Source organism: Micromys minutus, assembly GCF_963924665.1.
Source record: "Micromys minutus genome assembly, chromosome: 1".
Classification (NCBI taxonomy): domain Eukaryota; kingdom Metazoa; phylum Chordata; class Mammalia; order Rodentia; family Muridae; genus Micromys; species Micromys minutus.
Window position 1 is genome coordinate 148,288,920 of NC_137969.1, and position 27,467 is coordinate 148,316,386.

Consider the following 27,467-nt stretch of genomic DNA (forward strand, 5'->3'; position numbering starts at 1 on the left):
CCTGACAACTGCTTTCTGGGATGGCATTATTGTGTCTGAAGGGCTGGAAGACTGACCCATCTTATTGAAGTCTCTGGCACACTCTGGGGACATATTAAAGAAAGCTACCACCTTCTCTTTCATTTTAAAGGAACATTTGCAGATCCGAATACTTAAAAATTAGACTGTGCTCAATTTTCTAGTAGGAAGTTCCCAAGGGTCGTACACAGGCCCGGGGCAGTTCTTAGGTGGGTCCATCCGTCCTCCACTGGTAACAAACTCCAGAACTTCCTGGTTGCTCTTGCTGGGGTAAGGCATATATCCAAGAGAAAATATTTCCCACAGCAACACTCCAAAAGACCTGGGCATAGAACAGAAGACACAGATATTGATGTAGATGCATGCACACAGACAGATACTTGCATTTTTATTATGTTTTCCTTTATGCCGTTTTCTGTAACAAAAGACTCGTGTGTGTGTGTGTGTGTGTGTGTGTGTGTGTGTGTGTGTGTGTGTGCGCACACACACACACACACACATCTAGGCTTATGCATACATACATTTGCATCCATTATACATGGAGGCCAAAGGAAAACAACATTAAGTGTTGTTTCTTAGAAATCATCTATTTTAATATTTAAGAATTATTTAATCCCTCCTTCTTACTCTCTTGTCTTTGTCTCGGCCTCTCTGTCTGTCTCTCTTTCTCTGTCGGTCTGTCTGTCTGTCTGTCTCTGTCTCTGTCTCTGTCTCTGTCTCTGTCTCTCTCTCTCTCTCTCTCTCTCTCTCTCTCTGTGTGTGTGTGTGTGTGTGTGTCTGCAGATGTTCACAGAGGCAAGAAGAAGGTGCTGGATTCTCTGGGACTAGAGTCATAGGTGGGTGTGAGCTGTTCACCATGGAGCTGGGAACGGAAGTACCTTTAACCACGGAGTCAGTTCCCCTGCCCTTAGTTTGCTTTTTTAAGTAAATCTTTGTAAAATATTTTTAGACACAGTCTTTCAGTGGCTCAGGGCTCACCTAGGAAGGTAGGTGACTAGCCCATGAACCCCAGCATTACAAACGAAGCCATCATTCAGCCTGCCCCCTTTCTTCCCTTCTCCTGGGTTCTGGAGATCGAACCAGGTCTTTATTTTGTAACCTACAGGCATGTCACTGACTGAGCTGTCACTCCAGTCCCAGCAGACTTTCTAGATTCAGAAAAATGAGGAGAATGACCAAGCACCACAGGATTAAAAGCGATTAAAAGCTAACTCCTGCGGATGTCCCAGACTCCATTTATCCGACTGCAGCTGTAGAACATGGGAACCCTGCTCCCTTCATCATGACGCAGCATCCTCCACACTCAGGACTCTTCTAACCAGGGTGGGAAGCGTCTGGGGTGTTCCATTCCATGGAACGTGGTTGGCCTTATCACGCTGCTTTCAGTTTTCAAACTATTTTGAACACCATGTGGCTATCTTTCTGCACTTTGATTTTAGTTAATTTTATTTTACTTTTTTTTGTGACAGAGTCTCATTCTGTATGACAGCTGGCTTTGAGTTTACTACACTGTCAGCTGGCTTCAAACTCAAAATCCCCCTTTCTCTGCTTACTGTGAATACAGGATGGGCTACCACAACCTGGCTTTTGCCCACTTTTAAATGGTCTCAAACCGACAGAATGGTAAAATAAATGATATTTTCTTCCAGCATGTGTGTTCTGTGCATTGAACTCAGGTCCGGGAAAACATGGCAACTTGTGACTTCATATAGTAGAGTGTTCTACTGAAGTCTGCTAGTCTAACACTTATTTTACCGTATGTATTGTCTGTTCAATCTTTTGCATGAGTTTATTTGTCAGGGCATGTTACTATAGTATCTCAATTTGTCTTTTGAGTTGTAGACTTTCTTTGTTTTAAACATGCTAGCTTCTTATCAAAAACAAAGATGCTTATTTTTTGGTGGGTTTTAAGGTGGGGCTGGGAATTGGATCCAGGGTCTTGCATAGAGCACTCTGATCACTAACTTCAGCCTCCAGACCTATGTCTTTTTTTTTTTTTTTTTTTTTTTAATTTTGGGTAGTAAATCAGGTAGGCCTTGAACTTGCTCTGTAATCAGGCAGGCTTTTGATACCAATGTCCCTGCCTCAGCTCCTTGAAGAGTTTTACTTTCAAGAATCTACTACTAAACTTAGCCACAATTTCTATTAGTTGCTTTATGATCTATTTTTTTAAGTGTAACAATGGTTTTAATTTTCAAGTAGTTAAATATATTTGTTAAGTTTTGGTGATGTCTATGAGTTTCACAGTTACGTACGTAATCTTCTCTTTACCAAAGATTAAATATTTGCTATTTTCTAGGTGTGTTTGTTTTTCCCTCTCCTCAAATTCATTAAGAGTTTATGTACAGTGGGAGGGAAGGGTCAAAATTGACGTGTTTGTCTGAATGACTCTTCTAACACTTTATAAAATAACCCCCGTTCCCACTGGCTTTTGATTAATGGTGGGACTGTTTTTAATAGACACACCTACCTCTTCCTCTCATCTCTTTGCTTTCTGCATTGACAGTTCTGTTCTAGTTTTTCTGTTTGTGTCTTGACATCAAATAACACATTTTCCACTTTTGAAAATTGTCTGATTTCCTGTTGTTTGTTTTAAAGGACTGCTGAGACACCGTTTATTAGGTTCCAGAAATAATATTTTCTGTTTTGATGACAGTTTTATTCTCTGAGTTTGATGCTCAGATTTGGGAAAAAGAAAATCCATCTTTGTTCTAGCATGTCAGTGCAGATTCTGGTCTCAGAAAACATGGCCCCAATGTGGAAGAGAAAACATCCTTCCATGCAGCAGGCATCTTTTAACTGTTGCTATGTTGGTGAAATAAGTCGTCTGCCTGTTGCCAAGAACATGACCTTGCATGGTCTTTCTGACCTCTACTGGGAAAAGGAGACACCTCACCCCCAACAACAACATAACAGACAAAAATAAAAACCCAACAAGAAAGAGGCCTTGAAGCGTTATAGCTACACATTCTCTGCTTGTCTGGAGATAGGTAAATGGAGACAGATACTTGTTGGTGATTACCGTATCTATTGTTGTTATTTGAAAGACAAGACAAGGTCTGGTTGTAACTCAGGCTGGCCTGACGCTATGTAGCCCAGGTTGGCCACAAACTCCCAGTCTTTCTGCCTAAGCCACCTAAGTGCTGGTGTCATAGGTATGTGCCACATCATTTGAGAGATTTTGGGTGTTAGTTTGCCTTCCTGATGCCAATGTGCCTTTTCTTCTTGAATTCACAAATACAGACATATTTCCCCTGTCCATTCCTCCCTTGGCCCTTTCTTTGAAGTTTAGAGTGCCTCTTTAATATTCTTTAACATGTAAAGGCATATACAACTAAGACTGTATATTACATCACTATTTTTGCATTGTAAAATTATTTTAAAATATTACCACATCTCTCTCTCTCTCTCTCTCTCTCTCTCTCTCTCTCTCTCTCTCTCTGTGTGTGTGTGTGTGTGTGATTTGGTTTTTCTGTTGCTTTTCGCCTTGGCTCTTGTACTGTGGATGAACATCTTCCTGTGCTGACACTGTAAGCTTAGTGTAGACTTTCTATACTTCTCTGCAGTTTTGTCTGTCTTTCTGTCCTCTGACTGAGGGTGAAGCAAGTTATTGTATTATTGTATTCTTCTTTTCCACTTTGTAAACTGCATGCCAGTGGGGATCTTTGTCCAAGTGTATCTGCACCATGCCAACGCTTGCTCACTCTCACACCTCAGGAGCAGGCCGATAGTCACAGAACAGTCACCATATTCAGAACAATTGCTAACTTGCTCATGTTATAATGCCTTGGGTACGGCAGCTGGCTTCCACTCTCTTTGCTGCCCGAGTGCTTCCTCTGGAGGGCTTGTTAAAACCAGTGGCTAGGCTTCCACCCCTTAGTTCCTGATGCATGAGGTTTGAGGTGGGATGGTCAGGGATGTGGAGTTGCCAATGGTTACCCGGGTTACCCACCATCTCTGGCCTGTGCATCCCACTTTGAGCCTCACCGAGTTATTAGCTCAAGGCAAATCTCACAGGCCTAGAAATAACCAAGCGTCTTATTCAAAAGAGCCAACACAAGTCCAGAAGAGGGTCTTCCATCTTAGGGCATCGCCTCAAAATGGGGCTTTTGGAACTCAGGACATTGTCAAAGCCTGGAGTTTTCTGTGCTAGGAGCCATCTGCATGCAGCTTTGATGCCTGTACTTTGGCCTCTGATCAGGTTTTCTGCTGGGAAGCATGCAGTCACTATGAGCACTGGCCTGGGATGTCATGGTAGTTCGCTTGTCTGTGGCTCTCAAGCACGCCATTTCCAGTGGACACCATCACACTGGAGATGCAGGCCTACTCTGGAAAATGTTCCTTTATTTCTTCGCCATTTTTATTCTCTGTATTTCCCATGTCCTTCTTCCCTGGACTCTAACTTTGCTAGGTTATCAGATCAATCAGCTTCATCTTCCCCATTTTCTTTTTTTCTTTCCTATGCCTCTCATCTCATTTCCCTGAAGAATTACTTACTTTTGTATTCCAACCCATCCACGGCTTTTACATTACAGTTATCAGATTAAAAAACAAACAAACTTCATTTTCAATAGAATGTTTCACATTGTGAGGGGGTTGTGTTATGAATATTGTTCCCATTCATACTGTACACAGTTCTCAACTATTTTTAGCATTAAATTAGCAAGGTACACTTATTATAATTAATGCATCAGCATTAAGGTGTGATTAATGAAAACGCTGAGTTCCCCCTTCTCAGGTCCCATTATGACATCACATCACACTGAGTGGTCACACTCCCTTGGGCTTCTCCAGATGTCCTCGTTCTTGCTAGCCTTGCCAGGTTTGAGCAGCCCTGTCAGGGTTCAGTGGGGTATCTCTCAGCTGGGGCTCACCTGCTTTCCCCATGATCACACTGGGGCTAAGGCATCTGAGGAGGACCACGGAGAGCCATTCATACTTTTCCTCCTAGGAGTGTGACCTGAGTAGGTGACAGGATGCCGATACAGATGCTGGCCTCTGTCTCCTGGCCAAGGCCTTGCTTGTCAGCTTCTTCGTGAGTCCCTCTCTGCTCCTTCCCTCCCACTCCTGTGTCCCTGTGACCTTGTAAAGATGCAGTTGTCCACAGCCAATGGGATCCTTGAGGGTTTTTGTTTTTTCATTGGTTGCCAGGAAGAAAAAAGCCATTGGCTAGGCGCTGGAACATGATGGAAATGTGTTCTTGGATGGGTCTGACCTGCACATCTGGAAGCAGAACTTCTGGATCAATGTGACAATGACGCTGTGCAGTTGCTCCCTCTGAGGTTCTAGGGCAGTGGTTTTCAACCCATAGACCGAGACCCCTTTGGGGGTCACTTATCAGATTTCCTATGTATCAGATCTTTACATTACAATCCATAACAGTATCAAAATTACAGTTAGGAAGTAGCAACAGGACTAATTTTATGGTCGGGTGTCATCACAACACGAAGAACTGTATTAAAGGGTCACAGTGTGCGGCCACTTCACTAGAGACTCTGTGGTCTCTCTGCTTACTCCTCTGGATGTGAAGACTTCCCATCCCCCATCCTAACAGAAACACTAGTCATTTGTTTTCTTATAATAATAAGAAGATTATAATAATAGATTATTTTAAAAAAGAAGAAAGAAAAGAAAAATAATCTACTCAGCTTCAAGATCCTTAAGTTAATCACATTCCCCAGGAAGCTTGAAGTTGGGGCATTTGCGTAATTATTTTGCTAGTGAGTACGGAAGGGTCTGTTGCTGATCTGTACACCCCACTGGCTTAGGTCCAGGCAAAAGCCACTGGCTTAGTCTCTAACCTAGGTCAGAAGGAGGCTCTGCCATTGTGGTGGTTCCAATTAAAATGGATGGCCCCCGTAGGTTCACTGGGAGTGGCACTGTTAGGAATGTGGCTATGTTGAAGTAGATGTGTCTTTGTTGGAGGAAATGTGTCACTAGAGCTTGGGCTTTGAGATCTCAGTGAGCTCAAGCCAGACCTAGTGGCTAACTCCCTTCCTGCTGCCTTTGGATCTAGATGTAGAACTCTCAGCTCCTTGAGCTTCATCTCTGCTTGATGCTGCCAGGCTTCCTGTGATGATGACAATGGACTGAACCTCTGAACTATAAGCCAGCCCAGTTTAATGTTTTCCTTTATAAGGGTTGCCACAGTCATGGTGTCTCTTCATAGCACTAAATTCTAACTAAATCAGCCATCTTAAGACATTACCATTGGGTCAGCTAACATTTGTGAGCTTCTGGGATTAGAACCTCATGATTTCATGGCTGCCAGGGCTCTTGGTGCAAAGAGCATACCCACTACCCAAGGTAGACTTTAGAGCTCTTCTTGCTATGCTTGAGAACCTCATGCTGGATGATGCTGTCGAGGCCAATGCCAGAGGATTTAAATGAATCTCTTTGATGGGAGAAACTGGGCTTAATGACAGAGGAAGGACAGGCCATGGAATTCAGAGGGGACAGCATTGAGCCTGAGGATTTGGTTAGTTCTTACAGACCTTTAACCAGTTTCCTACTTGCTCTTCCCATACTTTCAATTCCTGGGCATTTGGGGCTCTCAAGAGACTGAACATGCTGGTTCTGAATCTGAATTGTGGGTTTGGATGTCAACATTTTTCTCTTCTTGTGAAGAAATGATTTGTCCACGAACTTGTCCAGGCCTAATATGTTTTAAATGTTTTTTGTTTGTCTTTTTTCTTCTTGTTATAGAATTTAAAAGACTCCTTTTACGTGTGTGTATGTGTGTGTGTGTGTGTGTGTGTGTGTGTGTGTGTGTGTATAGTGTATACAAGTATTTTCAGGCTTTGTAAGGGAGCTTGTGTTCAATTTGCCATTTAAAATGATAAGGGAGTCTTAATGTGTGGCCTCCCAGCCACTGAAGTCAGCATCACTGGGGATCTTTACAGAAATGCAAGTTTATCTGGATCCTGTTCCTGAATAGTTCTCAGGATAGGGCCTGGCAATGTACATTTTAAGATGTCTTTCTGATCGTTCTGATAAATGATCATTTACAAGCCTACACCATGGTTTCTTCTCCACCTCATTGGCAAAGGAGCTCCTGGAGGAGTGTGGTTCAGTTGGTCCGAGAGATCATCATCTCGTGGCACATTGCTACTTGGAAGAGGGCAGTAGAAAGACTCACCACGTATCTGTTTTAGAGGTAAATATTCCTTCCATGAAGGCTTCTGGGGGCATCCACTTCACTGGCAGCATAGCACAGCCACCCTTTCTGTAGTAGCTGGCCCTGTGTGGGGAGAAGAGGAAACCACACTTGGATCTGAAGGGGTCAGTGAACAGGAACGCTGCCTGCCTGTGAACAAACTGAAATTAAAGACAGGTCCTGGGTGGCTGGGGAGGAGAGCAAGGGAGCACAGATCATTTAGTTAAGAATCTTGGTGTCACTTAATGGCCCACTGGAGGCACCGAGGAAAAGATCTATGTAGTGACTAAGGTCCCTGCTAGCAACTATTTAGATTTCCCTGTTGGGCTTTGTTTATTATAATTCACAATGAATAATATTACTCTGCCCTTAGAAGTACAGCATGTTTCTGATGACCTACAGTAATTCGACTTCCAGAATAGGAGGGCTGAGATCAGGGCTTGTGTCTTACTCATTTCTGATCTTCCATGGGAGCTATACAGTGGTGTTTCACTCACTGTAGGTACTCAACAAATAATCTAGACAGCTGGCCAGAGGCTGCCTCCCATGACACACCCAAACAGGAGGACACAGGGCTGCGTGTGGAGCTGGCTTAGCACATAGATGAAATAATTTATTGTTTTTCATCAGTAATGCCATTGACGCAATTGGCTAATAAGAACTAATAAATTAACTCATTAACTGTTAAGCAAATTCCATGCCTAGTGTTCTGTACCTGAGTGTGTTATGGGAGACAGCTTCCCACCAGTTGACTGCACTAATTAATGACTTCAATAAACATGCTCTGAGTATTAGAATGTATCAAATACTCTGCCATGCACTGAGGACATAAATAAATCATAGACTCTCTTTCTCCCAAGGAGAGACATCTCCCAGTGGATGACACACACACACCTGGAATGGTAGCACAGACATTATGTGTGATAATAGAGTAGGCATAGAGTTCTGTGGATGAAAGATTGATTTTCTGGGCATATAATAAGGGTAGAGAAAGGAGCAGCTGATAGAGACAAGGGCAGCACAAAGAGCCATTTATGGAGCTGGTCAAGTTCTCTTCAAAGACCATTCCTGGCCTTAGGCATCTACAAATGCATGGGACTGGAGCAAAACAAGTATGGCTGAAGTCTAAGACAGGGGTTTGCTTTGGTTTAGATCTTAAGTGTCCCTAGAAACCATGGGCTAGTCTTGATCACCAGCCAGGAGTACTTCTTCAATGTAGTAGAACCTTTAAGTTAGCAGTTCTCAACCTGTGGGTCTCGACTCCTTTGGAAAACCTCTATTTCTAAAAATATTTACCTTACAATTCACCACAGTAGCGAAATTACCATCATGAGGTAGCAATGAAAATAATGCTATGGTTGGAAATCACCAGAACATGAGGAACTGTATTAAAGGGTTACAGCATTAGGAAGGTTATGAGTAACTGCTCTATAGTGGGGCTTATCAGAAGGCAGTCAGGTCACTGGAAAATGCTCTTGAAGATGTGTGGATCACAGTCAAATCATCCTTTTCTCTATCACTTCCTTGAGGCTGCCATGAGGTGAACATGGTGCCATGTGTTCCTGTCCCCAGGACCATAGGTTGGAGTAATAGAGTCAAACCTGTGACCATGGCTCTGAAACCATAGTCCAGGATCAATATTTTTCTCCTTTTAAATTCACCTATCTCAAGTGTGTGTCACAGAGATGGAAATCCTGACTTCCAGGATGTTGTCAGACAGGAAGACCCAGTATGGAAGGAAGAGCCAGATAGCACACTACACTGCTGTACTTGAAATTGGAGGCAATCCCCAATGTCCAGAGAAAATACAGGAAGGGATGCAGAGACTTGGGGAGGAGGCTGTGATGGTTAGTGATGATTCTCAGTGGGATAAGATCTAGGATTACCTGGATGATGAACATCTCTGGGCATGCCTATAAGGGATTGTCTTAAATAGGGTAAGTGAGGTGGGAAGACACATCCTAGGATGTGACATCATTCCCTAGACTTGGGTTCTGGACTAGAAGGAGGAGAAGAAGAAAGCAAGTTGAGCATGTATTCATTTCTCTATGCTTCTTGATTGTGGGTGTGATGTGGCCAGCTCTTTCAAGCCCCTCCTGCCTTGATTTGCCCCACCATGATGGATTGTGCTTTTGAGCCAAGATCCCCCCCTAACTCCCCATTTTAAAGTTGCTTTTGTCAGGGTATATTAGCACAAGAATAGAAAAGCAGCTAAGATTAGGGGTAAAAGATAAAGTGGAAGATATGGGAGTCATGTGACAATGATAGCTCTTGTACATGGTTCCAAAGAACTCCTCAAATTCTGTCCACCGTACATGATGGCCTTAGGTCCCAGCATGACAGTACCACCCTTGTGTTTCTGGAGATGGGTATTAATTCTTACCAAAGTCCTCTGTGGTTTCCAGATGTTCTTATGTGATCCTCAGAGAATGAAAACTCTGTGTGCCCATGATCTCACTTACTTGCATTAATGGATGGGTTAATCAGTGACCATGCAAAGACCATTCTGCCTATTAAGTCAGAGATGGAAATAACTAAAAGAAGAAACTAAGATGGGGAGGTAAAAAGAGAACATGCAACAGAATCAGTCTGTTTTTTATACAAAGACCCTGTGTTTATTACTATTATTACTATTATTATTATTATTATTATTATTATTATTATTATTTACAGTGTTGAGGACTATGACTGGAGTTTGTACACACCTTACAAGCACTCCACCACCACACTACATCACCATTCCTTCTCTGGCCATTATTATGTCATTTTGAGAAAGTAATGGGGAGGGGGAATAAGAGCAAATAATGAAGTTGAGCATTTTGGTGTTTTGGACTCTGTTTCTGTGTCTCTGAGTGTGGGCAAGGCCTCGCACCCTGTCCTTCCTAGGGAGCTTGTGCCTGTGGTGAATGCCACTGTAACCATTTAGAAGCTTTGAGTGTTGAGGAGAGGGGTTGAGTAAGAGATAAAACTTTCTTCAAAGTTTTTCACACATCAAGTATCTACACTGTTCTCTGTTTCAGAACATGGCCAACAACTCCAGGGGTTGGAACCTGAGAGATAAACCAAGACAAACCATGATTGTCAAACCGTGTTCTGATGTCTTGTAAGATACTCGTCGAAATTTCCGGTGGAAAGTTGACAAGACACCAGGCAATATTAGCTATAAGCCATCACAGGTGCCCATCTGAGGAGACTGGCTGGTGGAGAAAGGTGCTGGTGGCACAAGGCAATTATTCTTCTCACCTATAGATATCTCGGGCCATCCCAAAGTCTCCAATCTTTGCTATCCTTCCGGCTCCTGGGCAGGTCAGCAGACAGTTTCTAGCCGCAATATCCCTGGGAGGCAAAACAGAGAAGAAAACAGGGTTCTTAATATCATACGTAAAACATCCTAGGATCTCCACCTTTGGTGAGGTTCAAACAGTTCATCCCTTTACCCTGTCTTTGTGTTATTGTATTATCCTTTGCTGTAACAGAAATAGCCATGATGATTCCAGACCAGGGATAGGGGAACTGGTTGCAAAGTGTGGTGGCTTGAAGGAGAATTGTCCCTCACAGGCTCATGTATTTGAACACTTCCTGATTCCTGGTTGGTGGTGCTATTGGGGAGAAATTGTGAAATCTTTGGGAGGCAGAGGCTTGGCAGAGGCAAGTAGGGGTGACCTTCAGGTTTTTATAGCCTCACCCCACTTCCAGTTCACTCCCTGTGTTTGGGGGTGAATATGTAATCTCTCAGCCTCCTGGTGCTTCACTTGTGGTGATGGACCCTCCCTCTGGAATTGTAAGCCCAAATAAACTCATTCTCTCATAATTGCTTTTGAATATGGTTTTTTTTTTTTTATCTTAGCAACAGAAAAGCAACTAATACAACAATGCTTAGTGAGATGTAAACAATAAATTTAAAATAGAGTTTGCTGGTCTTTTACTGTGTGATAGGCATTGTGAAAGTCTAATTCTCATTACAATGTAAAGAGTTTTACAATGATTCCCATTTTATGAAAAATCTAAGCTAAAGGCAGACAGCATGGGGGCATAAGAAATGCTATCTGACTTTGGAAGACTGTTCTCCACAGAATGTAGGTTAGTGTAGTATTTTGCCAGCTGCTTGAAGAAATGTTCTAGAACAATATTGAATATTCAAATTCAAATAGGTTACCGTACTTCCAAACACTTCAAGTCCTCTTTAAAAAATAACCAGTATAGTTCTGATACCTGTGATTTTTATCTAGTGCCATTGTTGAGATCTGATGCTAAAGAGTCTCTTTTTCCAAGCTAAGAGGCTGGCACTCCATTCCTGGGCTCCAGATGGCTCATTCTCCTGCAGCATGCCTCTGAGGCACCACGGCTGGACTTGCCCACCTTGACCCCAGACCAATTCTTCCCCATTGACATATGTGTAGGAACTGAGGCCCCAGCCAGAAGTCTGGAATGTGGTGCTAATCATGTTAAAGCCCTCTGCATAAAACAACCAACAAGTACCTTAGGGAGCACAGATGGTGTTTTTATATTTCGAGTGGCTCCACGGAGGTTTGTATTCTTGGTTAAGGCACAATTTGGAGGATAAACAATTGGCTAAGATGACATCTAAAAATGAGGATGGGCTGGGGGATTTCTCAGTGGTGAGAGCACATGCTGTTTAAGCATGTGGGCTGGAACTTAGACTCCCCAGAACCCATATAAATGGCAGGAGGGTGGGGTGGCATGCCTTGGAAGGTGGTGGATACAGGGAGTCTCCAAGAGCAAGCTGGCTAGCAAGGTGAGCCATGTAATAAGCTCTGTGGTCTACTGGAAGAGCCTGCATTGAATATGACAGAAAAGTGATGGAGAATAATTCCTGATATCAGTCTTGGGCCTCCACATGTATGAGCACACATGTACAGGCACCTACACATATATGTCCACATATGTGGGAAATATGCATGTATATATACTAAACACACATACACACACATGCACACACACATGCACACACACAGGCATGCACACACATGCACACACACACGCACACACACAAAATTGAAGAAAGAAGTAGAAAGCTCAGGGAAGTGGCATGTGCCTGTATTCTTAGCACTTGAAAGTCTGAGACAGGAGGACCTGTATTTGCAGCTATTTTTGGCTGAATAGAAGTCCTAGGCCAGTCTGGGCTACCTAGCGAGACCCTCTCCTTAAAAATAAAGTAAAAGGGGGTGGAGAGATGGCTCAGCAGGTAAGAGCACTTTCTGCTCTCGCAGAGGTCCTGGGTTCACTTCCTAGCAACCACACAGTGGCTCACTACCATCTGTAACTCTATCTAGTTCCAGGTCTGACCTCCATAGGTGCCAGACACATACTATGCACATGCATACATGCCAGCAAAACACACATACTCATAAAAATGTAGGAGAAATAAGTGTTTAAATTTAAAATATTTAAAAAACTATGATTGGGAATCATGGCTTACGATTCCAGAAAGAAGTTGAATTTTTGAGGGGCAGTGGCTCACAAACATCCAAACCGAACCTTAGAAGCATAAAATGTCATCAAAACAACAGAAGAAGATTTAGCCGTTAATTCTGAAGAGAAAGAAAATGAAGTGCATGGGAAAACATTTACAATTCCCAAAAGGTCGCTACACGGAAGTGTGTGAGATCATTACTTTAAAGGTGACTTTGAATTTAATGATAAGGAAATAATGCCATCAGATACAAAAGAGATTGGTAGAACGCCATGTCGAAATTTCATGAAAGCAACGATTTTAGTGAAAAAGAATTGTGGGAGCATGTGGCTGGTGAGGGGTTCCGCTCTGAGTTCCGGAAACAAGCCTGTAGCAGCCTGGGAATCTGAGGCACGGGTTCAAGGGTGTTGGGCGAGGGAGAGCTATAAGGGTCACTGTTACCGAGTGTCCCAGGAACCTTGTTAACTCGTGGGAAGCTGCAAGTGCACTCCCCGAACTCAAAGCTACCACAGGAGCCCCGGAGAAAAAGCTCTGATGGAGGTGGGCAGATTCCAGACATTTTGTTCCTTTTCGAACAGGTCGTCCAGTTCGATCTTCACTTGACCTTTGACATTTAATTTCTTGAAAAGAACAAAATAAGAGACCGGGGAAGATGGCTCAGTTGCTAAAGAGCTTGCCATGGAAGTATGAAGAACTGAGTTTGATGGCGTGGATTTGTAACCTCGTGAGCGACCACATTTTTTTTGTTCCATCTCCATCTTAGAGAACCTGACCTAAGGTTGAACTCAAGTTAACTCACAGGCCAGTACCTAGCACCAGTTTTCAGGCTACCCCCCAACAAGACCCGTGTCTCCAGGTTACCCCACCAACAAATCCAGTGTTTAGCACCAGGCTCCAGGTTACCCTCCAGGGGCCCCAACAAGAATCTGCATCAAGACCAACAAATCTGCACCTCCAGGTTCCAAGCCCGCCCCGGCACACATGTCACTTCCTAACAACCACCAATCAGGAGGAGAGCAGAAGTTAAGGTTATGGTTTGGCTCCCAGCACCAGCCAATTATGTAAAAGGGCACAGTAGCTTCCCAATTAGATGCTTGCCAGGCTAGAAACACTCACCCCTTACTTGTCATTTCCTATAAAACCTTGTCCCGATGAGTTTTTGGGCTTTTTTTCTACCAAAACCGTCCTAAGGGTCAACAGTGAGTTAAGCCCAAGCTCTAGCTTGTGAATAAAGACCCTAGTGTGACTACATCAGATCGGCTCCTGATTGGTCTTTTGGGGTTCACAAACGCTTCCTGGTACTACACTCACACTGGGGAGGTAGACTTAGGCAGATCCCCGAAACTCCTTGTTGGACAGCCTAGCTGAAGTGATGTGCTCCAAGTTAAGGGAAGGACTCTGTCTTAAATAATAAGATGGAGAAAGATGGGAGAAGACATTTGATGCCAACCTCATGCATGTGTATACACTTGCACCTGCAGTCTACATACATACATACATACATACATACATACATACATACATACATACATACACACACACACATATATGTTCATACATTCACTGGAACATGAGTGCATTTCCTCCTCCACATACTTACACACATTAAAAGAGCAGCAAATGATTACTAAGACATCTCATGCTGATCTCCATGAACTATTTCTAGATCTGGAGGTAGGAGTCTTGGGAGAACGTGATCCTCTTATCTCTTATGGAACATGGACATTGCCATAAGGAAGCAGATTTCAGATTGTCAGTAAAGAAAATGATCCCACAGCCAGACACTCTATCCCAAACATGGGTGGAATTCCGGAGTGCAGCCATCTCCAGGAGAAGCAAAGGCAGACATGAAGTCACCAAGGTGATGTACAAATTGGTCACAGATGAATCTAGACTTACGGGTACGGGATGGGGCCTCCAAAGGAGGTTGATTTCCAAAGGGACACAGATTTGCCTCAACTGAGAAATGGTACAGCTCAGAGGTTTATGGAATGCTTTGAGCAGCAGACTGAGTGGCTTTGGATGAAATCACAGAGGACTGGCCCTGGATGCCCCTTGCTATTTCTACTGATCAGAATGGCTTGCACATGGGCAGAGGGTAGAACCAGGAGGAAGGACTGAGGACTGAAGTAATGACTGGCAGTGAGAGAGGAAGGGGCCTAAGAGAGGATTCTGCCTAGTGTCAGAGTGACTCAGAACTGGGGCAGTCCACTGCCTGACTTCCGGCTTCCTCTCTGTCAGGGAGGTGGTGACCCTGGGCACTGATTGTGAGTGTACCACACAACATTTAAACCCAAGGCTTGAGACAGACGAAATGTCACTGAAGTAGAGGGAACTGTTATTAAGCTTCACTTTGGAGTATTTAAGAAAAATTAAATTTATAGAGCCAGCATTTAGTGTCCAACAATATGTTATGAATATAAGCATAGATTAAAGAAAGACTCCTTTGAAGAGCCCAGTTTCTAGGTAGGGGAAGCTCAAGGTGACGCAAGGCTTGAATGTAAGGCAGGAGGACCATAGGAGAGCTAAGGGGTTTCACCAGCCTCAACTGGCCCCTGTGGGGAAGTATGGAGACTTTAAAAAGTCACCTTACACAGGGACAGGAGAATCCTTGGGAGGTAGGTTCCCTCTCAAAGATGTCTCACCCGAACCGTTCTGGAGAGAGCCTGAATCTACTCTAAAAGGGGAAGATCTGCTCTTGGGACCAGTGGGGAAGTTTTCAGAAAGCTTGGAAGAGATGAAGGCTGCTGACTCACCGGTGAATAAAGTGATTTTCCTCCAGGTACTGACAGCCACAGGCGATGTCCCGAGCTACCTGCAGAAGATCCAGCATGCCCAGGGAGGTGGGCTGGTTCTGTGGGAAGACAAGAGGCCCACTGATGAGGGAAGACAGGAAATTGGCTCTGTGTGTGAAGAGGCTGAGGCCAGTCTCTTAAAAATCATCCGCTGTGCCCCAAACACTGTCAAGGCATCTCTTTATGAACAGGCTCCAGGTGTGTCAAAAGTACAGCCAAGGCTGGGGATGTCTGGGCCACAAGAACCCAGCAGGACAGACAATTCTTATTCTCTAATGTCGTCTACATATTTTACACCAGAACTCATGTGCATGCTGCAGACTGATAAAGTAACCCTGGGAGAAAAACAAATGGACAACAATGTTTTTGAAATCTTCTACTGTAATGTCTTGCATTGGTCTGTGTATTTATTTATTGTATTTCCCCATCTCTGTGTATATGTGTGAATGTGTGTGTGTGTGTGTGTGTGTGTGTGTATGTGTGTGTGCGCACACACACAGGTGCTTTTGTATGTGGATACATTAGAGGCCCCAGGTTGAAGTCAGGAGTCACTTGCTTTATTTTAGTCACTGAGGTAGGGTTTCCAGTTGCACCTAGAGGTTCTCAATGTGGCTGGTCTTGTCAGCCACTTGTTAGCTCTGGAAGTTCCATTTCAATCTTCAGTGGCTGGAATTCCAGGTAGATTCCATAAGATGATGTGGGGACACAAACTCCAGCCCTTGTGTGGCAAGTACTTTAATCACAAGCATTTTAACTATTGAGCCATCTCTCTGGCCTCTAAAATGTCTTTAAACATGGGGCTGAAGAGATGGTTCAGGGTTTTAGAGCACTGGCTGCTCCTCTAGAGAACCTGGGTTAGAGTCTCAACATTTATAACACACAGTCTGATGCCCTTTTCTGCAGGAACTCCACATGCATGGTGCACAGACATACATGCAGGCAAAACACCCATACACACTATAATTCTGAAAAGGGGGTTCTCTCAAAAGCAACACTCAGACAGTGCCTGGTGTTGAGATGAGAACAGGCAGCAGCCCCCCCCCCCACTATAACCTTCCCCAGGGTGGCTCTCCTTTAGCCTCAAGAACTCCAGAGCCATGCCTCTTTCGAAAGGCAGATGCCACAAGTCTGTCTCTGTGACCTCTGCCAGAAGCTCTGCAGAGACTCAGGACAAGAGCAGAGAGAGGACATGGGCCTGGCTGGGTGGCAGTGGCAGCCAAGAGAACTCAGTGTGCACCTGCACAGGTGCTAAGGCCAAAGAAAGCAGAGCTTCCCTGTGTTATATGGCGCCTGACAGCCATGCAGGGGTTGAAGGCTGGGCTTCATGGGTGTACCTTAGAGTTCCTCAGAAGTTCTGTCCCTCAGACACAACACCTCAGGCAAAATACTACCTCTTAAATATTCCATATTATTATTGTTGTTGTTGTTGTTATCATTATTATTATTGTATAGAAAACTACACAGTCAGTGTGCTGTGTCTATTATATTTGCTTTCTAGAAGAGATCAGTGGGTTCAGAGCCTGCACTCCCAGAGCCAGTTAGTGGCACAGTTGGCATGCAAGTCCCTCTCTGAGTTTGCTGATCCAGAGTCATCAGGTCATGAGCCCAGGCCATCGAATCAATTGTGTAGGACTTGCACAGTCTCCTTAGGTGCTCCTCCACCATCTACTCTGCCAGTTTGGTCCTGCCCATTCTCTTCATGACCAAACCACAGGGCTGACCCCTAGGATCCCACCAAGCATGTTGCTTCCCTTGCAACCCACTCCCCCCTGACTGTGCGCTGGAGAGAAGATTGGTTCTCACTCACCGGGCGGGGGCGTGTCTCCCTGAGGAAGGACTTGAGGTCTCCACCAGCCATGAGCTCCAGCAGGATAAAGCGGGGCAGGGCTTGCAGACTCACCCCAATGCAGCGAACAATGTTCTGGTGGTTGAATTTGCTACAGGGCAGAGGGTGTAATCAAATTTAATTGAGCCAGGGACCATCAAGAGAAGCAGGACACAGAGTCATGATTTCAGCAACCACACTGTGAAGCTCTGGGTGAAAGGGGTCTCAGGTTGAACTGGAGGTAAACCTCCCTGGGGAGATGCATAGATTAAACAGGCTTGGCAGGAGTTGAATTAGCAGGAAGACATTTTGTTGGAGTCAGAGGACTTTGAGGTGACAAAGTACATGTACATGTACTCGGTATGTGTGAGTGAATGCATATGTGCATGTGTGTGTGTGCGCACATGTGTGCATGTGTGTATATTTATATGTGTGCATGTGTTCATATGTGTTTCTGTGTGCATGTGTGTGCACTGTGTGCATATATTTATATGTATATATGTGTTTGTGGGTGTATGTGTGTGTTTATGCATATGTGTGGGTTGCATGTGGGCATGTGTTTTTAGAGTTTGCCTGTGTGAGCACTGCCACATGAATTTATACTGGAATTCTTTAAGGAAGGTCTCAGGCAGAAGTTGAAGGACTGGCTTCTGAAAGGGAGAGCACGTGGCCTGCATGGTGACAGTTTGTGCAAGAGCATCAGGAGGAGAGATGGCCCCATGGGTCTCTGCAATCTCCTGTAGACTCCACATGGGCAGGGACTGATTAGGACCCAAGGTCCTGAGATTTAAATTATATTGTCATTTTAGGATATGCAGAACAGTGGGGCCAGGAAACCTCAGATGGGGACACACACACACACACACACACACATGTGCATGCACATTCTGAGTTGAGAGACTGGTGACTATAAGCTAAAATATAGCCATTTATTGCTACCTGGTCGGAATATTACATAGCTAAGCTCTTATTCTACATAATCTTATACATTTTAGGTTTTATTTAATATTCCTACATTGCATATATAACCAGAAAATGAATATTATTTCTTTTTAAAGCAAAGTGATATCTGGTTGTGTAGGTTCCTCACGTTCCAGAGCCTATAAATGTATCACCCAGACATCTTTGGATGTATGTTCTGGCCGCTTCAACCTGGACCACTCCAGGTCACCTCCCCAGGTCAGGATGTTTGTAGGTGTCATAGCACCAGAGACATCTGTGGGCCTCTTTTAGGTCACAAGGACAAATGTCTGCCTCCTCCTTCAAGAGACCCAAATAGCTGCTCTCAGGAGGTTCCCAGTTTCAATCCAGGTCTGACTCACCTGTTAGGGCACAGCCTTTGTCACTGTAGATGTGGGGTATGGTTGTCTGCTATCTTTCATTGCTTCCCTTCCTCTTTGTCTAGGACCTCATTTCTGGAAGAGTCACTAAAGGGGTGGAGGGTGGGATATTCCATCTAATGTCGGAAGGGAACCAATGACCGACACTGGGAAGCTGGGTAGGCATAGTGCTATCGGTAATTTGGTCACTCAAATACTTCCTGAGATAATCACTGGGGGTTTTTCCACTTCAGGGGTCCTTCCACTTGTGTGGGTGTGGGAGAGTGTTAGGACCAACACATCCTGTTTTCTTTAAAGATACCCATCTTTAGAAAGATCTTCCTGTGCCTTGAGAGCTTGTGGAGAGGCTGGGCCTCTGGGTCTTTACCTGATGATCAGAGCCTCCATGAGAAAGTCCAGCTCATCTTGTTCTGAACACACTTCTGGCAGTGTCTGGAAGGGAGGGTGGGAGAAGGTGGCTGTGAGCTGTGGGCTGTAGCCTACAGGGACCTCAGGCTAAGGCTAGGCGGAAGGTGGAGCCACCCCTCACCTTTACAGCCACTTGTAGAGGGCTTGGGTCATTGGGCATTCCAGATACCTGGCCTTCATACACCTCCCCAAATGCGCCATGGCCTAGACCCCTGTACCAAGAAGACAAGATAAGTTACAGTTAAGTGAGCCACAGGCAGCTGGGGACCTGAAGATCAGTGTCACATTCAGTGTACACACACGAGGAAGGGTGACCACTCAGGAGTTACACCTTCAGCTTGGCTTGTTGTATTGCCTAGGCCTTCATTTCTCTCCCTTCCTTCCTCCCTTCCTCCCTCCCTTCCTTCCTTCCTTCCTTCTTTCCTTCCTCCCTTCCTCCCTTCCTTCCTTCCTTCCTTTCTTCCTTCCTTCTTTCTTTCTTTCTTTCTTTCTTTCTTTCTTTCTTTCTTTCTTTCTTTCTTTTTCTTTCTTTCTTTCTTTCTTTCTTTCTTTCTTTCTTTCTTTCTTTCTTTCTTCTAATTACCTTATTTTATTTTTTAAACTGAAAATGAATATATTTTCATACAACTTATTCTGACTGTGGTTCCCCTCCCATAACTTCTCCCATTCCCACCCTCCATCCACCCACCTAAATCTACATCCTTTTTTTTCTCTCTCATAAAAAAACAGGAATTTATAATAATAATAATGACAACAACAATAATAACAATAACAACAATAATAAAAACAAATCAGCCAGAATGTTCAAAACAAACAGAAAAACAAACAAAACAACAACAACAACAAAAAACACTCCAAAACACATAGGCTCACAGACACACACACATTCATATACACAAATCCCATAAAAACACAGAACTAAAAACCATAATACACAAGCAAAAGACTTGTAAGGTAACAAGAAGAGGAGCAAAAGGAGGAAGAAGAGGAAAAAGAGAAGAAAGAAGAAAGAGCAGAAGCAGCAGTAGTAGTAGCCCAGGCAGAGCATTATGAGTTAGAAAACCTCCAAAAAAAATTAAATTCATTTTGTGTTGGCCACCTACTGCTGGGCATGGGGCCTGCCCTTAAGTGTGTTTGTATAGCCACTGAGAATGTTAGAGAAACCAATGTTTGCACTGTGATTGGACCTCCACTTTTTTTTATCTGAACTCTGGTGAGAACAGGTCTGCTAAGGTTTGAGGTTCACATGCTGAGAAGCAATCCCTACTGTGAGGCATTAAGAGTATGGAAAATTAGTGTTGTGATAGGAAGGGATTCAGATGAGGCAGGGTCATTAGGGTGAAGTATCCCATGGGCAGGTTCTGGTGGCTTAGGATGCCCAGCCCTGTCATTGTAAGCAAGAAGATCATCACCAGATATAGTCATAGAGCACTCGAACCTCTTTTCTTTATAGCTACCTATCCCGTGGTATTGTGTTACAGTGCACAGAAAATAGATCAAATACTGAAGATGGTCAAATGCTTATTCACTCAAAGAAGATTTAGTGAGTCCTTGGTATCTGCTAGGGACAAAGGTGTAGGATCACTTGTATCTGGAAGAGGGTGATACTTCTGGGGACAGGGGCAGATCTTGACAGATTCTTGTTGTGGGTTGTTGTAGTGGGGGATAGAGGAAATCATGGGTTCTTTGGATGCTCAGAGAACAGAATTGGGGTCAGGAATCTTCGGAACAGTCTTCATGTTGGACTCTAGAAACTTGATTTGTCCTTTTCATTTTATAAATTGCGTGAACACACAGGATGTTGAAATAAGCAAACATTCCCATGAGCCTCTGAACATTAAACATTGCCTCCCTGAGAGGCTGGGAGTGTACCCAAGGATGGCTGTCCAGGCTCCTTGTAGCTAGAGGAGGCCCTGGCACAGAGCAACCATCCAGCCCTGGAACAGTAGCAGGAAGCTCACCGGATGAGGGTGATGTTTTTCCGTGGCACCTCTTTCAAGTCACTGATGGATGAAGTCTTGCCAGCAAAGCAGTAGTTGGGGTTGTAGTCAGTCATGATGGTGGAGGTCCGCAGCTTGCTCAGCTTGTATTCAGGGCTCTGTAGTTCCATCTGCATAGCTTGCAGCTCCTGGTGCTTCCTGCGGTACACTGCAGACAGACCGGTGTCCGCTGTGAGAATGGCCTGGCCCAGGTGAAGGCTCAGCTGAAGTTCAGCAGAGGCCACCTCCTCCGGACCTTGAACTTTAAACTTTCTTCCCACCGTTAACAACACTAACAAAGCGATTAAGCGATTGATGCATTAGTTCACCGTGGAAAATACACGGGGAACTTAAATCACCTAACTAGTATATATTTTTATTGTGTCATACAGGGATGGGGTTTGTTTCTCTGACTGGTAAAGCAGCCCTGACAAAAGCAGTTTAGGGGAGGAAGGGTTTTCTTTGGCTCACAGAGACAGGGTATAGCCTATCACTGTGAGGAAGTCAAGGTGGCGAGAACCTGATGTGGTTTGGTCACACCTAGTCAAGAGCAGAGAAGAGAGGCATATCTGAACTCAGCTCACATTCTCCCTTTTAAAATACAGTCCGGTAACCAAACCTGGGGAGGATCCTTTTATGGTGGGTCGTCTCATGCCAGTTAACCCAATTAAGAAAATCTCTCACAGATATATCTACAGGTCACCTAAATTAGACAGTTTGTCACTGAGATGATCTTCTCAGGTGGTTCTAGACTGAGTCAAATTGAAAATTAAAACTAACCCTAACAAATGAACATGCCAGGAATTTATCAGGGAGATGGCTGAGAGCCATTAGGCATGAAGGAACAATAGGAGGTTAGTTAGGGGCATCCTGGAGGCCACACAGCAGAAGCATGTTTTAATGAGGTTCTTGGGGGGCATTTTGGGACCCAGGATGGCCATCAGAGGTATCTCAGGTCTCCTATGAATGAGTCTGCCAGCATGCTTCTGGGACATTCCCTCTGCCCAGCTTCCTGTCTCTGCTTATCTATCAGAGAATCTTCTAGACACAGGGTCCACACTGAGCCTCTGTGACCCAAGATGGGCTCACTTTGGTTGGACGGAAAGGGCTCAGAAACCAGTTTCAAATCTCCAGTTGAGTGGGAATATTGCTGGCTAGTGTGGCTTGACACAGGGAGTGGCCCCAGGCATGACCAGGGCTCCCTCAAACACAAAGAAGCTGACAGTGAATATGGGGGAACAGGAGGAGCCTTTTCCAACGTACTGGGCACGGAAGGGTACTCACCAATCATGATGCCGGAGAATGCCAGAACGAGGGCAGCCACCAGGGCAGAGGTCACGACGGAGAGGATCAGTGAGAGCGGCAGGTGGGGTTCCGGGGTGGGTGACACTGGAAGACAGGTCCCGATGGGACACTGACCACTATGCGGATTCTCCTCTGAGCAGGTCCCAAGTCAGAAATACCCTCCCCAGCTGGAAAAGCCACCTGCTGTTTCCAGTCTCTGGAGATCTTGTCACACCTCCCTTTTCAGGGGACCATGGGCCCTAAGCAGGCTCATCCTGGTCTCATGGGCTCTCAGCAGTAGCTTTGGGGTAGAGGGAAAATTTAACAGGGATGAATATCAATCTTGGGAGTTGGTCCCAAAAATCAGCTGCACAAGGATGGGATGCAGACAGAAAGGAAAACAGGAGTGGACATGGAAGAGACTTGAGGACCTTAGGGGACTGACTCCATACTCAGGAGGACCCAGACGTAAGGTCCCTTGGTGACACCCTCAGAGGTAGAATTACTTCCTATGGTCTTAGAACAGGATAAGGCCCTGTGAGCCCCATCCTGGCCAGACTATATGCATTCTGCTCTTAAATCTACCCCCTCCTTTCTCTTCCTTCCTTCCTTCTCCTTCCTTCCCTTTCCTTTCCCCCTTTCCATTCCCTCCTCTTTCCTTCCCTCCCCTCCCTTTCTTTCCTTTCCCTGACCCTACCTCTACCCTTTCCCTTCCCTTCTCCCTCCTCTCTTCTCCCTTCCTCTTCCTCTCCTCTTGTCCTCTCCTCTTCCTTTTTCTTTCTCCTCTCTTTCTTTCTCCCTCCCTTCCCCCTTTCCTCTCTCCTTTCTTTTCTTTTCTTCCTTCTCTCCCTTCTCTCCTCTCCTTCCCCATCCTTTCCCTTCTCCTTCCCATACCTTATTTCTTTACTACATATTTTTTCTTTTCCTTTCTTTCATTCCTCCACCCACCTTCCTTTGGATTGAAGTCGGGTCTGGTGTATACGATGAGCTACACCCCCAGACCTTTGTGTAGTTTTTATTTTGAGACAGGATTTGATTAAGTAACTCAGGCTAGCCTTAAATTCCCCCTGTAGCCCAGACAGGCCTTGACAGTTCCTTTCCTCTGTCTCCACTAGGATTGTCAGTCTGTACCCCCAGGTCTGGCTAGACTTGGAACATGTGCAGAATAGGGACTTTAGGATAGAAGCAGGCTTAGAGCTCTAACCATGTGGTCAAAACAAAAGCTATTGAATATGGAAGAAACTCAAAAACAAAAGCATCCTTAAGAATGTGTGTGCTGGAGGCTGTGCCCAGTTGGGAGCCATTCACAGAAAGTTCAAAGGCACAGGGCCTGGCTCTGAAACTCCTCAACACAAGGCATCTTAGAAATGCTAAGGTCCCCATTGCTTAGGTACTTGAGTGGACATGGGATGTCTGGCCTCTTGGTAGAGCCACAGGTTTTGCTTCCTGGATTCAGTAAGGTTGTATGCAATTCTGAGACTGTTTCAGGTGCCCTACCTTTCATACAAGGTCTCTCTGCTCAGTTGCCAGAATATGAACAAGAGACAGACAAGACACTTAGAAAACAGCTGGGCTTGCTCAGGTGGCTTAAGCTTTGGCTCTCTTCCCCTCCCCCATTGCTGTCCCTTACCAATGCAGGAGACACCATCATCAGCCAGCACCGTCCCATGGTCACAGAAGCAGATGACTTTGTGGCTCTCAGGGTCCATGTGACATTCGTCTACCTCACAGTGACTGCAGTTTAGATAATGCTTGATATTCACTTCCCCATGGCCCTCCATCACTGGTGACAAGGAGGGAGAATCAGTCTCAAGCTGAACATGAATATCGATCACCCTATCCCCTCAGGTCCCTGCCTTTGATCTCTGGCTGCTTGCTGGGGATTCTTGGGGTTCCTGTCCCAGGTCCCTCTGCCACTGAAACATCTCTGAGGAAGCATCTTTGGGTGAGTAGAGTTGAGGCCAAGGACATGTGTCTGTCTGTCTGTCTGTCTGTAAATAAGTGACCTGCATTCAGGACACTGTCGTTGGTACAGGTGTTCTAGCTACTCTGTGCATTTCCTAGGTCCTGCCTGCCTAGTGGTCCATACTTTGCCTCTCTGCCTAAATTCTGCCACATACCCCAACTTCCACAAAATATGATGAGATAAACTATAGGAAGACTTGTATCTGTAGGTGGACCACAGCCATGCCTTGGTATTCTGACCCCATATAATGTTCAGGTTGGTGGAAGAAATGGCTTAAGTTTGTATCCATCACCTGGTAGAGGGGGTACCTTTTAAGGCTGGGGTGTACAGGATACCCAATGGGCTGATGAAGGAAACCCCATCTTCCCCATCCATTTCAGGGTCATTGTTTGATGCTGCATTGCCACCTGTGGCAAACCAGAGAAGAGTTGAACCCCAAAAGGTGGGTGCCCAAGTCTCAACACACATGCATATCAACAGGCATGCAATTCTGGCCAAAACTATGGGTCATTGGGGGCCTGTGGAACAGGGAGGTGGGGAGGGAAGGGAGGTTTCAGGCACAGAGGCTGTATACTGGTTTAACTCTGTAGATGCTGGGTGTGTAGGCCAATTTCATTTCTGGGTTGGAGTCAAATCATTCAGGGAGTCTCTATCACATTGCTGAGGCCTCAGTACTAAGAAGCAGGCAAGCAAGAGTCCAGAAGGTTCTAGTCTCTTGAGGTTGGGGTATATTCTTGTGGCTTAGAGGGTTGCTTGGGTCACTTGGGGGTCATGATGGGACCTAGGCAAGATGAACCACTGTGCCTTCAAGCTCCTGTCCCTCCTTTTATCTGGGACTGGGTGATCTTGGGATTCCCCCTGTCCCCAGGGTCCTCCTATCCACCCACAGCTTGTGTGATTAGCACAAGCATTTCCCACACAGCGACAAAGCAAAACACAGACAAGAAGAATGTCACAGTGCTGGCATGCAGTGTGTCCTAATCTGGGGGAGGATGGGGTTATCATTTGCCAGTCTCTTAGCTGCAAACTCTTCCCAAGGCAATGGGGGATCAACAGCAGGGCTGGGTTTGAAGCTGCCCGCAGGGGCTTCTGGGAGTAGTTCCCACCCGCATGGACAATGCTGCTCTCAAGCAGCTAGTGGGCTGGACTGAAAGCTGAAAGGGAGGAGCCCAGGACACAGTAGACCAGGCCCCGCAAGTAAGCTGTAGGGGCTAGAAGAGTCTGGTCTTCAAGGCTGCCCGGTCCCTGGGGTGATTCCCTTCCGGGAAGCCAAACACTTTTATGTTCAGCTTTGAAAGGGGCACGGGACTGGGAAGTGGGGGGATGGGAAGGATCAAGGATCACATAGGATCTTGATGCCTTTGCTACACAAGCCTGGAGGCAGGATGCTGGCTCAGAAGCCAACACCCTACCTCTGGCGGGCCCAAGCCAGGCAGAGGGAAGGGGAGCGTGCAGTGATGTCACAGTCTACACTGGGGGGGGGGGGGCAGGAAGGTGACAGGGAGGGAGGAGCCTAGGACTAAGAGGGGAAAGAGTGACACCTAGAACGCGAATCATCTTTACCTATATATCCTCCGCCTCCTCCACCTGAGGAGCACCCCCCTCCACCCCCTCCGAAACCCCCTCTTGTCTCCCACCCCCACTTCTTCATGGCCTGGGGGCAGGAATGTCCTCCGGCAGCGCCCTCCAGCAAAGACTTTCCAGCCCAGAGCAAGGAAGTGTTATCATTCCAGCCGCCTCCACCTCCTGCAGAAGGAAAGAGAAATGTCTCCTAAGGGGCTGGCGGTATCTGAAGGAGAACGGAGCTGAAGACTTTGGAAAGGGGATGTGGTGGTCTTTGAGGGCCATTCCCACTAGCTCTGTTCCAGGGCCCGGCTCATGATGGAGCTAGGAGTTCAGAGTGGCGAGCCATTGGCGCTATGTGACACCTCTTAAGCCACAGCATGTACCTATAAAGTTGTTGTGCCTGGTTCCTGCTTTCTAGCATGCCTCTCTAGCTCAGTAGTCAGTGCGCTGCAGTAGTAAAATGATGGCGGAACTTCTTAGTGTATGGCTGACTCAATTCTAACAAGTCTCTGGGCCAACTGCTGGGCCCCTGCAAGAGTCAGGCCTATCTAGTCCCAAGAGTTCCTCTGTTTGCTGGTCATTACCTCCTCCTTCTGAGGCCCGTTTCCCCACGGGGATCTTGGAGATAGTAAGATTCAACTAAAATGTTGAGGATGGATGTTAGAGCCACTGGACTGAGCTCAGAAACATTCAAGTGCCAAGTGTGGGCCAGTTAAATCTGTCAGGAAGAACACTAGTTAGTCTGCTAGCTGCCTTGTGTCTGCTTCAGAGCTGTGGAGACGCTCAGTGGGGAGCGTGTGGTGTCTGATGGCCACTTAGCTGTGCCTCAGGAACTCCAGGAGCTGCCTGTGCTCTCGGAAAGGGAACTAACAGACAGACAGAATCAAGCCCTGTGTATGGCCACCAGCACTCGATCACAATGACTGTCTCCTGCCGGTCCTTGGGACTCCAGTGCCCACTTCACCTCTTTGTGTCACATGATGTTCTAGGCAACACTGACTCCAATGAGTCCAGGAGATGACCTCAGTAGGTCCTGGAAACCCATGCAGAAGGAACCAAGTCGGTGTACAATGGCTCCCCTGGAACTGTAAGATTGAACCTGCCAGGTGGAATCTTCTGGATAAACTCCTGGTTGAGGTCCCCCAGACCCAGAGAGGGCAATACAATAGAGAGACATAAAGGTGGGGGCTTCTGATAGAGGTGATTAGATGCTAGTAATTGGGAGCCAAGCTTACAGAGTGAAGCTCGGATGGAGAACACACTCCAATTAACAACAATGGCAAACAAATCTAAGTTGAACCCCCCTCTGCCCCTTCCCAGGCAAGGTGTGCAGGCTTTATCAGCTCTAGAAACTGAAGGGTTGGGGTCCGGGGCCTTCATAGGGCTATTCAGTAACCCCAAAGCCAGCAAGACAGCTTCAGAGGCAATGGGATACCACCCCCATATATTGGCATCAACAGGAATAGCTCCCAGGACTCAGGGCCCAGGGACCACTATGCCTCCAGGGTCCCTGAGAAATTTCTGGTAGAGAGTGGGACTTTACCTGCGGCTCCGGAATTGCCATTCAGCCCTAGAACAGAGGAGTTATTCTCCAGTCTCTCTGGGTGGAACGTTTCTGTCTTGGCCCCATAGGCCCTGCCACCACCGCCGGCTGCAATGATCAGGGGCACAGGCACTCCGTCTTTCATCTGCCCAG

At 45.7% G+C, this 27,467-nt stretch overlaps 1 protein-coding gene across 1 annotated transcript in view; it reads right to left on the bottom strand.

Annotated features, from left to right (window-relative positions):
• The window catches only part of ALK (ALK receptor tyrosine kinase), a gene marked incomplete at both ends in the record, with an annotated part of 704,256 nt that overhangs the window by 4,942 nt on the left and 671,847 nt on the right, over positions 1–27,467 (bottom strand). The window contains 13 exons of the mRNA XM_080929282.1: positions 206–340; positions 7,157–7,258; positions 10,418–10,510; positions 15,365–15,462; positions 17,211–17,340; positions 18,936–19,000; positions 19,098–19,188; positions 20,938–21,124; positions 22,240–22,344; positions 23,870–24,022; positions 24,514–24,612; positions 25,769–25,951; positions 27,315–27,459. Coding sequence (XP_080785408.1) covers positions 206–340; positions 7,157–7,258; positions 10,418–10,510; positions 15,365–15,462; positions 17,211–17,340; positions 18,936–19,000; positions 19,098–19,188; positions 20,938–21,124; positions 22,240–22,344; positions 23,870–24,022; positions 24,514–24,612; positions 25,769–25,951; positions 27,315–27,459 — 1,586 coding nt within the window. The remainder of the gene's footprint in view (positions 1–205; positions 341–7,156; positions 7,259–10,417; positions 10,511–15,364; positions 15,463–17,210; positions 17,341–18,935; positions 19,001–19,097; positions 19,189–20,937; positions 21,125–22,239; positions 22,345–23,869; positions 24,023–24,513; positions 24,613–25,768; positions 25,952–27,314; positions 27,460–27,467) is intronic.